Source organism: Vicia villosa, unplaced genomic scaffold, assembly GCF_029867415.1.
Source record: "Vicia villosa cultivar HV-30 ecotype Madison, WI unplaced genomic scaffold, Vvil1.0 ctg.002187F_1_1, whole genome shotgun sequence".
Taxonomy (NCBI): Eukaryota; Viridiplantae; Streptophyta; class Magnoliopsida; order Fabales; family Fabaceae; genus Vicia; species Vicia villosa.
In genome coordinates, this window is record NW_026705862.1 from 74,984 (window position 1) to 88,074 (window position 13,091).

General features: G+C 33.7%; 1 protein-coding gene across 1 annotated transcript; it reads left to right on the forward strand.

Moving 5' to 3' along the window:
• Positions 1-7,764: 7,764 nt before the first annotated feature.
• On the forward strand, positions 7,765-8,262 carry LOC131638146 (RING-H2 finger protein ATL5-like). The gene has a single exon (XM_058908694.1). It carries the CDS (start codon positions 7,765-7,767, stop codon positions 8,260-8,262), a length of 498 nt encoding a protein of 165 aa, XP_058764677.1.
• The last annotated feature ends 4,829 nt before the right edge of the window (positions 8,263-13,091 follow it).

The following is a 13,091-nucleotide window of genomic DNA, read 5'->3' on the forward strand; positions in this document are numbered from 1 at the left end:
GCCAAAATTTATTTACATGAGTCACACCTAATTAATTAATAAATTAATATTAATCCAACAATCTCCCACTTGACTCATGTGACAACTTGACGTTTCAATCTTATACCATAATTGTGCACCATTCACTGAAAGCACCAAATCATTATCTTTAATGAATTGAAATAATCGAATCATGGCGGTCACAAATTATTAATCAACTTGATTCCTTCCATGTATCACAAATTAATTCAATTCAAATAACTTTAGGGGATACAATAATGTGTCTTTCATGTCTTTTCAAAGACACCCTAGTCATCACATATTAACAATAGCATTTATAACATAATATGGATAACAAACTCAGCAGAAACATAACTTTAATTGAATTCACAAGTGTCATACAATACGAACATTAAACTATACATGTATATATACCAAATGTTAACAAGGACTTTTACATAATGCTCATCCTTTCTACATGGCCAATAAATGTCTTGGACGGTAAACCTTTAGTTAACGGATCCGCTATCATTAAATCTGTACCAATATGTTCAAATGTCACCTTTTGTTTCTGCACTTCTTCTTTCACTGATAAGTACTTCAATTCCATGTGTTTAGCACCTTGGGAATATTTATCATTCTTAGAGAAGAAGACAGCTGCAGAATTATCACAATAAATCTTTAGCGGCCTATCTAGAGTGTCGACAATACCAAGTCCTAAGGTGAAGTTCCGCAACCACAATGATTGAATTGTGGCCTCAAAGCATGCCACAAATTCTGCCTCCATAGTAGAAGTAGCAATGGTGGACTATTTTCCACTCTTCCATGATATTTCTCCTCCAGCCAAAAGAAAAACATATCCAAATGTGGATTTTCTTTAGTCCACACATCCTGCAAAGTTTGAATCTGAGTAGCCAATCACTTCAAGGTGATCTGATCTTCTATATGTGAGCATGTAATCTTTGGTTCCTTGTAAATACCTAAGAACTTTCTTTGCAGCTTTCCAGTGATCCATTCCAGGATTACTTTGGTATCGACCTAACATACCAACAAAAAAACTAATATCTGGTCGGGTACATGTTTGGGCATACATCAAGCTCCCAACCACTGATGCATAGGGAATATACTCCATTTCTTTTCGTTCTAATTCATTTTTGGGACATTGCATTTGACTAAATTTATCCCCTTTCTGAATAGGAACTATGCCTGCGCATTCTGAATCTCTCTAATATTTTATTTATATAGCCTTTCTAAGACAATCCCAATAGTCCTTGTGATCTATTACGGAATATTTCTATTCCAATCACATGAGATGCCTCACCCATATCCTTCATTTCAAATTTATTGGAGAGAAACTTCTTTACATCATGTAATAAAGCAAACTCATTGGCAGCAAGTAAGATATCATCAACATATAAAACTAAAATTATGAATTTGCTCCCACTAACCTTCATATAGATACATCGATCTACGGTGTTCTCTACAAAATCATATGACAAAATAGTATTGTTGAATTTAAGATACCATTGTCTGGAAGTTTGCTATAGTCCATATATTGACTTCTTTAATTTACACACAAAATTTTCTTTTCCTGTAGTAACAAAACCTTCGGGTTGAGCCATATATACTTCTTTCTCTAGGTCACCATTTAGAAAGGCGGTCTTCACATCCATTTGGTGAAGCTCTAAGTCATAATGAGCCACCAAAGCCAAAACAATTCTCAAAGAGTCCTTCTTTGAAACAGGAGAAAAGGTTTCTTTGTAATCAACACCATCCTTTTGAGTGAAACCTTTGGCGACACGTCTAGCTTTATATCTTTCAATATTGCCTTTCGAGTCCCGTTTGGTCTTAAAGACCCATTTACAACCAAATCGTTTTGAACCTTTAGGCAACTCAACTAGATCCCATACATTATTGTCACACATTGATTTTAACTCTTCTTTCATAGCATTGAGCCAATTTTCAGAATTGTCACTTTCCATGGCTTGTTTAAATGAGACTGGATCCTTACCAATGCTCAAGTCACATTCATGTTCAGGTGAATAAATAACATAATAATTTGAAATAGCTGATCTTCTTTGCCTATCAGACCTTCTTACAGCTATTTCTTGTGTTTCTTCAGTAACTTGTTCTTGCTCATTAGTGACTTGTACATTGTCAACCGATTCATCAACTATATGTTCATTTTGTGGGTTTTGAATATTAATTTATTGTCTATGTGTGTTGTATGATGTACTACAACCACAGGGAGAACAACCTGAGAAGATTCTTTAGGTGAAGAGGATTCTCCACGAGTCTCCATAATATCTACTTTACGTGATTTCTCACTCCCACTGAACTGACCATTTTCAATAAACTGAGCATTACCAGACTCAATTATTCTCGTACTATGATCAGGACAATAAAATCTATACCCTTTTGATTTTTCAGGATACCCAATGAAAAAACCACTAATGTTTCTTGCATCAAGCTTCTTTTCATGTGGATTATACACCCTTACTTCAGCTTGACATCCCCAAATATGAAGATGCCTTAAACTAGGTTTCCTTCCTGTCCATAGTTCATATAGGTTCTTAAGAACTGCCTTGCTAGGAATCCTATTAATCAAATACGCAACGGTCCTTAATGCGTAGGTCCACAATGATAATGGTACATTACTATAATTTAACATTGACCTAACCATATTCATGAGAGTATGATTCCGCCTCTCAGCCACACCATTTTGTTGTGGTGTGCCAGGCATAGTATATAAAATAAAATAAAAACAATTTATTTTATATAAGCAACAAGATAATACTCTAATAGAAAACTATCTCAATTAATTTTGTTTTCTATTAACGTTGCGATTTGAAAACTTTTTAACATATATGTATCAATAGTTTAAAATAATTCTCATATAAGTTAATAATTACCGGAAACTCATAATATTGGTAACCTTGCTCTGATACCAACTGTTAGCATTATTTTATTTTGGATCTTGATATCATGATTTCACGGTGTTTTAAATTCTATGAAGAACAATAAAAGCGTACCCGAATCCATGACGGCGATTCTTGTCTGGTTCTCGATTCTTGATTTCAATTTTTCTCTCCTCTCTTCCTTCTTCCTTATGTGTTTCTTTGATGATGAAGATACCTTTATGTATTTTTAAGAAATGAGAAGGAATGAGAAAAGTTAGTATTTCTTGCATAAAGGTGTCCTTTTATAGACACTTTATACCAACAATCACATCCTATCCCAATAGTAATGTCCCAACAGTCATGAAGAGAGAGAAGAGAGATTTGTATTTTGAATTTCAAAATAAAACCCCTTGGCTTAATTACCAATCAAACCCAAACAATCATCACATTTAGGTATATTTATTTAAAGCCAAAATTTATTTACATGAGTCACACCTAATTAATTAATAAATTAATATTAATCCAACAATCTCCCACTTGACTCATGTGACAACTTGACGTTTCAATCTTATACCATAATTGTGCACCATTCATTGAAAGCACCAGATCATTATCTTTAATGAATTGAAATAATCGGATCATGTCGGTTAAAAATTATTAATCAACTTGATTCCTTCCATGTATCACAAATTAATTCTATTCAAATAACTTTAGGGGATACAATAATGTGTCTTTCATGTCTTTTCAAAGACACCCTAGTCATCACATATTAACAATAGCATTTATAACATAATATGGATAACAAACTCAGCAGAAACATAACTTTAATTGAATTCACAAGTGTCATACAATACGAACATTAAACTATACATGTATATATACCAAATGTTAACAAGGACTTTTACATAATGCCCATCCTTTCTACATGGCCAATAAATGTCTTGGACGGTAAACCTTTAGTTAACGGATCCACTATCATTAAATCTGTACCAATATGTTCAAATGACACCTTTTGTTTCTGTACTTCTTCTTTCACTAATAAGTACTTCAATTCCATGTGTTTTGCACCTTTGGAATATTTATTATTCTTAGAGAAGAAGACAGCTGCAGAATTATCACAATAAATCTTTAGCGGCCTATCTAGAGTGTCGACAATACCTAGCCCTAAGGTGAAGTTCCGCAATCACAATGATTGAATTGTGGCCTCAAAGCATGCCACAAATTCTGCCTCCATAGTAGAAGTAGCAATGGTGGACTATTTTCCACTCTTCCATGATATTGCTCCTCCAGCCAAAAGAAAAACAAATCCAAATGTTGATTTTCTTTAGTCCACACATCCTGCAAAGTCTGAATCTGAGTAGCCAGTCACTTCAAGGTGATCTGATCTTCTATATGTGAGCATGTAATCTTTGGTTCCTTGTAAGTACCTAAGAACTTTCTTTACAGCTTTCCAGTGATCCATTCTAGGATTACTTTGGTATCGACCTAACATACCAACAATAAAACTAAAATCTGGTCGGGTACATGTTTGGGCATACATCAAGCTCCTAACCACTGATGCATATGGAATATACTCCATTTCTTTTCGTTCTAATTCATTTTCGAGACATTGCATTTGACTAAATTTATCCCCTTTCTGAATAGGAACTATGCTTGCGGAGCATTTATCCATTCTGAATCTCTCTAATATTTTATTTATATAGCCTTTCTAAGACAATCCCAATAGTCCTTGTGATCTATTACGAAATATTTTTATTCCAATCACATATGATGCCTCACCCATATCCTTCATTTCAAATTTACCGGAGAGAAACTTCTTTACATCATGTAATAAAGCAAAATCATTGGCAGCAAGTAAGATATCATCAACATATAAAACTAAAATTATGAATTTGCTCCCACTAACCTTCATATAGATACACCGATATACGGTGTTCTCTACAAAACCATATGACAAAATAGTATTGTTGAATTTAAGATACCATTGTATGGAAGCTTGCTTTAGTCCATATATTGACTTCTTTAATTTAGACACTAAATTTTCTTTTCCTGTAGTAACAAAACCTTCGGGTTGAGTCATATATACTTCTTTCTCTAGGTCACCATTTAGAAAGGCGGTCTTCACATCCATTTGGTGAAGCTCTAAGTCATAATGAGCCACCAAAGCCAAAACAATTCTCAAAGAGTCCTTCTTTGAAACAGGAGAAAAGGTTTCTTTGTAATCAGCACCATCCTTTTGAGTGAAACCTTTGGCGACAAGTCTAGCTTTATATCTTTCAATATTGCCTTTCGAGTCCCGTTTGGTCTTAAAGACCCATTTACAACCAAATCGTTTTGAACCTTTAGGCAACTCAACTAGATCCCATACATTATTGTCACACATTGATTTTAACTCTTCTTTCATAGCATTGAGCCAATTTTCAGAATTGTCACTTTCCATGGCTTGTTTAAATGAGACTGGATCCTCACCAATGCTCAAGTCACATTCATGTTCAAGTGAATAAATAACATAATAATTTGAAATAGCTGGTCTTCTTTGCCTATCAGACCTTCTTACAGCTATTTCTTGTGTTTCTTCAGTAACTTGTTCTTGCTCATTAGTGACTTGTACATTGTCAACCGATTCATCAACTATATGTTCATTTTGTGGGTTTTGAATATTAATTTATTGTCTATGTGTGTTGTATGATGTACTACAACCACAGGGAGAACAACCTGAGAAGATTCTTTAGGTGAAGAGAACGAGTCTCCATAATATCTACTTTACGTGATTTCTCACTCCCACTGAACTGGCAATTTTCAATAAACTGAGCATTACCAGACTCAATTATTCTCGTACTATGATCAGGACAATAAAATCTATACCCTTTTGATTTTTCAGGATACCCAATGAAAAAACCACTAGTGGTTCTTGCATCAAGCTTCTTTTCATGTGGATTATACACCCTTACTTCAGCTTGACATCCCCAAATATGAAGATGCCTTAAACTAGGTTTCCTTCCTGTCCATAGTTCATAAGGGTTCTTAAGAACTGCCTTGCTAGGAATCCTATTAATCAAATACGCAACGGTCCTTAATGCGTAGGTCCACAATGATAATGGTACATTACTATAATTTAACATTGACCTAACCATATTCATGAGAGTACGATTCCGCCTCTCAGCCACACCATTTTGTTGTGGTGTGTCGGGCATAGTATATAAAATAAAATAAAAACAATTTATTTTATATAAGCAACAAGATAATACTCTAATAGAAAACTATCTCAATTAATTTTGTGTTCTATTAACGTTGCGATTTGAAAACTTTTTAACATATATGTATCAATAGTTTAAAATAATTCTCATATAAGTTAATAATTACCGGAAACTCATAATATTGGTAACCTTGCTCTGATACCAACTGTTAGCATTATTTTATTTTGGATATTGTTTCATGATTTCACAGTGTTTTAAATTCTATGAAGAACAATAAAAGCGTACCCGGATCCATGACGACGATTCTTGTCTGGTTCTCGATTCTTGATTTCAATTGTTCTCTCCCCTCTTCCTTCTTCCTTATGTGTTTCTTTGATGATGAAGATACCTTTATGTATTTTTAAGAAATGAGAAGGAATGAGAAAAATTAGTATTTCTTGCATAAAGGTGTCCTTTTATAGACACTTTATACCAACAATCACATCCTATCCCAATAGTTATGTCCCAACAGTCATGAAGAGAGAGAAGAGAGATTTGTATTTTGAATTTCAAAATAAAACCCCTTGGCTTAATTACCAATTAAACCGAAACAATCATCACATTTAGGTATATTTATTTAAAGCCAAAATTTATTTACATGAGTCACACCTAATTAATTAATAAGTCGAGATTTCTAAGTCGAGATTTGTATTACTTTTATCATTATTTTTTGAAATTTAAAAAATTCATATTTACTTCTTCTCATTTTAAAAAATTCTATAATTGATAAAGATATATTTTATAGTATTTTAAACATGGATGAAAAAATTATTAAAAAATTTAAAATTTTTAGGATAATTAAACAATTTTAAAATTTGTAGGAACTAAAATATGTCATTTATTTTTAGAAATTAAAAATAAAATTTGAGATATATTTACTGGTACCAAAAACATACTTAACCTTAAATAGTATAATAAAAATAAAATTAATGATTTATTAATATGATAAAATGACTAATTTAGTATAAAATATTTATCTAAAGTAAAATATATTAATAAGAGAAAGAAAAAGAATTAAAAATAACCTAGGGAGAAATAATGATGTAACATGCATGAGCTCATTCAAAAAATTAATTAATACATGAAATTAAATGGATTTTTAAAGATAGGAAATCAAACTAGTGGCTTTTCATAATCTCCAACCATTAACGAATACTTCATTTCATTTTTATTATTATTATTTTTTAAATTCATTAAATAAACAATATATTTAATAGCCACTAGTTTAGATATTCTATTTAGTAGCTCTTCATATTCTCTAACCATTGACGAATACTTCATTTCTTTTTTCATAATCTCTTCATTAAATTATAAAATGAAATTTAGTTTTTAGATATTCTATTTCGTTGACACGTACATATAATAAACTTCCATCTTCACCCATTTCTTATAAAAAAATAAATAAATTCAATTGAAATTTAATTCTTATTTTGTATCTATCTAAATGCATGAGATATTTTTTTTAACTAATGCATGGGATAGATTTGAGACATACTTCAACCATTATAATATATATACCCACGTTCTCATCAAAACTTTATTATTGTTGATATTGTTATTATTAATCTTATAAAGTCACTTTTTGATTTCTCTTCTCATGTTTTTCAGAACCCGCCTTTGAAGCAGAGTATGCCATTATCGGCTAAAATATGATAGGTCCTCTCATCCTTTTGTTTATATTCTTTCTCATTATTTTTCGCACTTATTTATACCTCTGTCACCTTCGCAATCAACGTTTGTCTTCTTTAACTAAAGAACGTCTTGACCCTACCATTCTCAAATCATTTCCAATCTTCACTTACTCTTCCTCCGCCGTAAGCCATACTCTCCACGACTGCGCTATTTGTTTGTCGGAGTATACAGACGACGATGAATGTCTTATGCTCCCAAACTGTAGTCATGTTTTTCATTCTCAATGTATTGACGAGTGGTTTACTTCTCAGTCTAATTGTCCTCTCTGCCGAGCTCCGATCCAACCGGTGAAAGTTGAGCCTCATGTTGAACCGGGGTCTGCTTCGGGTTCAAAAGAACCGGGTGAAGGTAGTTCGAATTTTCCTGAACCGATTGGGTGTCCAAGAAGACCGTTTAGAGTAATTGTCGAGTTGCCATCAGAGGTTTTTCGGATGGAATCTCATACCCGAGGATAACTTGTTGAGAGAGATGCTATGTTGATTGAAGTGGCTTTGATTATTGTATGTAAATTTGAGTTTTTGATATTGTGCAATCTCATGAAGATAATGACATGGTTATTGTCGCAAAAATGCATGTTACTTTGGAGAATTAAATACCTTTTTGGCACATGTTTATTTTCTGTGCATAGAATCTTAATGTAAAAATTAAAACTCAACCAGTAAAACCACCTGCCCACCACACCCCTCCCCTTCACCACCTTTCAACACAATCCGACACCTTAGCTTAGTCGACAACCTATTATGAAGAAGTTGCTAACATAACACTATCATTTTAAAAAATGCACAGTTCTTCTAAATCCTAACGAATCCCTAAAGCACCACGTCATACCTTTTATGTGTCTGACTAACCAAGAAACTAAAATAATCATAAGGAGCGAAAAACTATTATTTAACAGAAAGAGCATTATGTCAAATTTAGTCGGGAGACAAGAATAAAATGAAAAATGGTTAGAAATTTTAAAGTTCATTTCATTGCTAATCAGAGTCCATTCAATACATGGTGCTGGAAGTGCTACAACATAGGTCCCACGTTCCAAATTTTAAAAGGTCTAATTTTTTTCATAAATATTAATTGGAATAAATAAAATATTGTAATAAAACCCAAAAAATCAAAAAAATTCTATGATAAACACTCAATACATACATGTCGCTACCGCGAAAAAATAACAGAGTCGTCACTAATATATTTATCTCACGAAGAGAAAGGAATATCAACAAACCTCACAACAACAAGAACAAGGTCTTATGACCAGAGAAAAGGGTACGAGAGTCGGTTACACGAGGGGAAGGTATTAGCACCCCTCACATCCGTCGTATTCGACGAGATCCGCTTTTGTTTATTTCTAATCAAAGGGTGCGTTTACTAATGCTAACTTGCTAAGGGAATGCAGTAAAAGAGAGAAAAGAAAATACGGGGAAAAGAAGGAATATTTACAAAATCGTGCTCGTTCAAGCCCCGCGACTTAATGCCTACGTATCCCTTTTGAGGAATCACAGCGTCGTAGTTCGGCTCAATTTATTTCTGTTTGTTTGTGTTTTTTAGTGAACGATGTTACGTTCGCATTCTAGCGTTAGAATAACTTCTCGCTGAGTGGAGTCTTAAGCGTTACCTGTTTGCGATCGAAAGGAAGTAACATGTCCGATTAAGGGAAAGAAAGCCCTGAAGGCGAGAGAGAAGAGAAAGGATTATTTTGGTTGGAAAAATAATTTCAAGTGACTCCCTTAAGCAAGAGAGACTTGAACTTCTCTTTGTTGAGTGTTTTTTGTGGTTGGAAGAATAATCTCAAGTGACTCTCTTAAGTAAGCGAGACTTGAGCTTCTCCTCCTTTTTTATGAAGTTTCAACCTTTATTAGGTGTTTTACGTGTTTTATTGTGTATTTTTTAAGGAAATTAATTTGAGTATTTATTAAGTATTTTTGAAGTTGAAAAGAAAAAGAAACCGGGAAGGGAATTTCTATCCTAATGTTGTCATGTTAATTCTAACCTAATGATTATAGGGTTTTGGGAAGAGAAACTACGCCTATTGTGGACATGTTAAAGGCTTTGGCTAAAGACCTAAAAAGCTATATTATAGTCTAATTTAATCAAGCAAAATGCTCAATTTAATTGACCTAAAATTACCTAAGAGTGTGTTTCGATGAGGTAATTGGAAATTTTAAAGGAATTTAAAATTCAAAGTAATTTAAATGATTCAATTGAAATCCATTCATTTTTAAATTATTTTGTTTGATGAAGTATTAAGATAATTCATTGTTAAAATTTTGGGGTCATTTTTTATAAAATTAAATTTTTTTGGACCAAATACAAAATTGAAAAGTAGGAACCAATGTGCAATTTTTAAAAATTTAAAGGACCAAATTGTAAAATTTAAAATTATTAAGGACCAATTTGCAATTTTTGGGGGTTAATTTTATAATTTTGGAAAATATAAGGACCAATTTGCAAAATTTGAAGAAATAATAGTAACAAATACATTATATGGACTATGAGAGGAATTTCAAATTCTTTGGTTTTTGGTGTCATTTCAAATAGATTAGATTTAACTTAGATAAAATACTCCATAGATTTCCATCATTTTAACAATTCTTCATTTTTGTATCCAAATAATAAATTTTGTGCAAATCATTTTAAATTCCCTTAAAACATTACATTACCTCATTAAAATGCTTCATCCAAACACACTCTAAGGGAACATGCAATTACAAGTCACAAATTAACCACAAAGATCAAGCAACACAATCATATGGAAATTGGTATAAAGGCATCCGGATTTCAAGAAGAAAAACGGAGAAGATGGAACCACCTACCAACGGAGACGGGGCTTTCTCCGGTTGTTGTTGATATTGAAGATGCTAGTAGAAGAGAAAGCCAGAGGGGGATTCGAAGCTTTTGATGTACGATGGAGATGCAAAATAAACGCGGAGCGAGATGAAGATTTTCGATTTAGGTATTTCCGTTTCTTGCGCTTTGAATGACTTCCGCTTCGTCTTGCTTCTTCTTCTATTCTTCTTTATTCCTTTTTTTTTTGTTTTCGTGGGGATTGGTTATGATGAAGAGGGAAGATGTGGAGTGAGGTTGTAGAGGTTGAGCTCGATTGAATGGAGCTTAAAATATTGAAGCTCCTTCAATAGTGGATAGAGAGTATGGTGAGGGTTGAGACAGAGGTTGTAACACCCTTCTAACCCCTGCGGAAATTTAAATAAATATATCAGAGTAAAAACATATGCACAAGGGTGCCACAATTATTTAAAATAATTAAATCAACTAAGGTCAAGTCATGCTTTATTAGGAAACGATTTACCAAAAACACAATTATGTTTATCACAGCGGAATAAGAAACATCATCAACATAACCAAATGGAAACATAATCCAACACCAAATAAAATAGAGAATTCTCATAAATCTCTATAACTATCGTCCCCCAGTGTTACAAGATCAGAGCATGACCGACACGACCCAAAACAACGGATAAACTCTACGAGTCATCCTCACCGAGCACTAATGCCGCTACTCCTCGATCTGAAAATTGTCAACAAGTAAGGGTGAGTCTCATTCTCAATTAATCATTGTTATGCATTCATAAGCAACAAAACATCATAATATATCATTCACCCAATTTGTCATATATTCAGGTTCACATCTATTATTCATCAATTCACACAATAATAGATTACAACACAAAACACAGAAATCCATACAATCATGTTATGACAAAATGCATATGACACAAATGACACTATGCATGTGGTACCAATAAACTGTGGAATCAATCCACCTAACCGATCTATGCCTCATCGAGATACGACCCACCGACACAATTTCCACACAATGGGAAATATGTCCACCAACGATCCAAACATCACCGGGATCCAACATCAATGCATATGAATGAATGAAACACATATAACATACTTAAAATACACCGAATCACAATGAACAACTCATCTCAACACCACATCACCGAATAAGTATGTACATGTTTTCAACATCATTCAAATAGTCATGCATCCATCACAATCATAATAACAAATCACAACTAATTCATCATCACATCAAACACATTGTCACACCTATCTCATATGCACACAATGTTCAATTCTCATCAAGTAATTAAATCGAGTTTTTAAAGAAATAAAGTTGGCTAATACCAATATTCATCATTCATCATATAAAACATTTAATTACTTGCACAACGCCCAAAACGGCACTAAGAAATGATTCACGGATCAAAAGATACGTTATTTTGAAGTTTGGGAAAATTCACACACAGCAAGGTTCGCTCAGCGGAGCAAGGCAGAAGCGAAATCCTTCAGACCCCCGCTCAGCGGACCTCAAGCGACGTCAAACAGGAGCGAACTACGTTGGGACCTCCGCTCAGCGGACCCCCTCTGCTCAGCGGACCTGCGATTTCAGCAAACCCCAAGTCTGCGACAGACCTTACGATTTCACATTCTTTTCCCCCAAAAACGATTCCAGGCATCACATACAGGCATACAAACATCGAATTTCTCATCACACATCATTATACATCAAAACAACACATCAATAACCAACAATCTATACAATTCATCAATTATCCCAAATCATAACATACCTAACAATATCAAATCCCAATATACCCAATCGAATCGAATCATACGTTAATTCATCCTATTACCCATAGTCACATAATAGAAATTAACCGGAAGAGTCCCCCCTTACCTTAGCCAAGAATATGAATTTTTCTCCTTCTTCTCCATCAAACCCGTAAGCCTCTTTTCATCACTTTCAGCAAGGATCTCCAATCTTCAAACTCGCTTATCTCCCTCACCGAGAACTTCCCTGATTTGGAGCTACGAGCAGAGAGTTATGACCCATTTTGTGAGGGTTGCACCATGAATACGAAAATCCCTCTTATCCATGAATTCTCCTTCTCTCCCTCTTAGGTTTTCCTTCTCTATTTCTTAATTTTCTCTTATTTACTTGTTTTATTAAAACATGGCATAATTTAGTAATGGGCTCAACACTTAACACCCCCTCATTACTAAATACTCCACTTGGCCCAAAGACCAATACTCAATAATTCTCCCAATTAGTTCAACGAAAATACCAATTAATTCCAAATAATAATTTAATTTCTGATTAAATTAAAATTAGAAAATATGGGGTGTTACAACTCTCCCCCACTAAAAGAGTTTTCGTCCTCGAAAACATACTTCAAGTGAAAAGTCTCGGATAGGAGTCCTTCATCTGACTCTCCAGTTCCTAGGTAACATTTCCCTAGTCGATCCTCAAGATTCATCT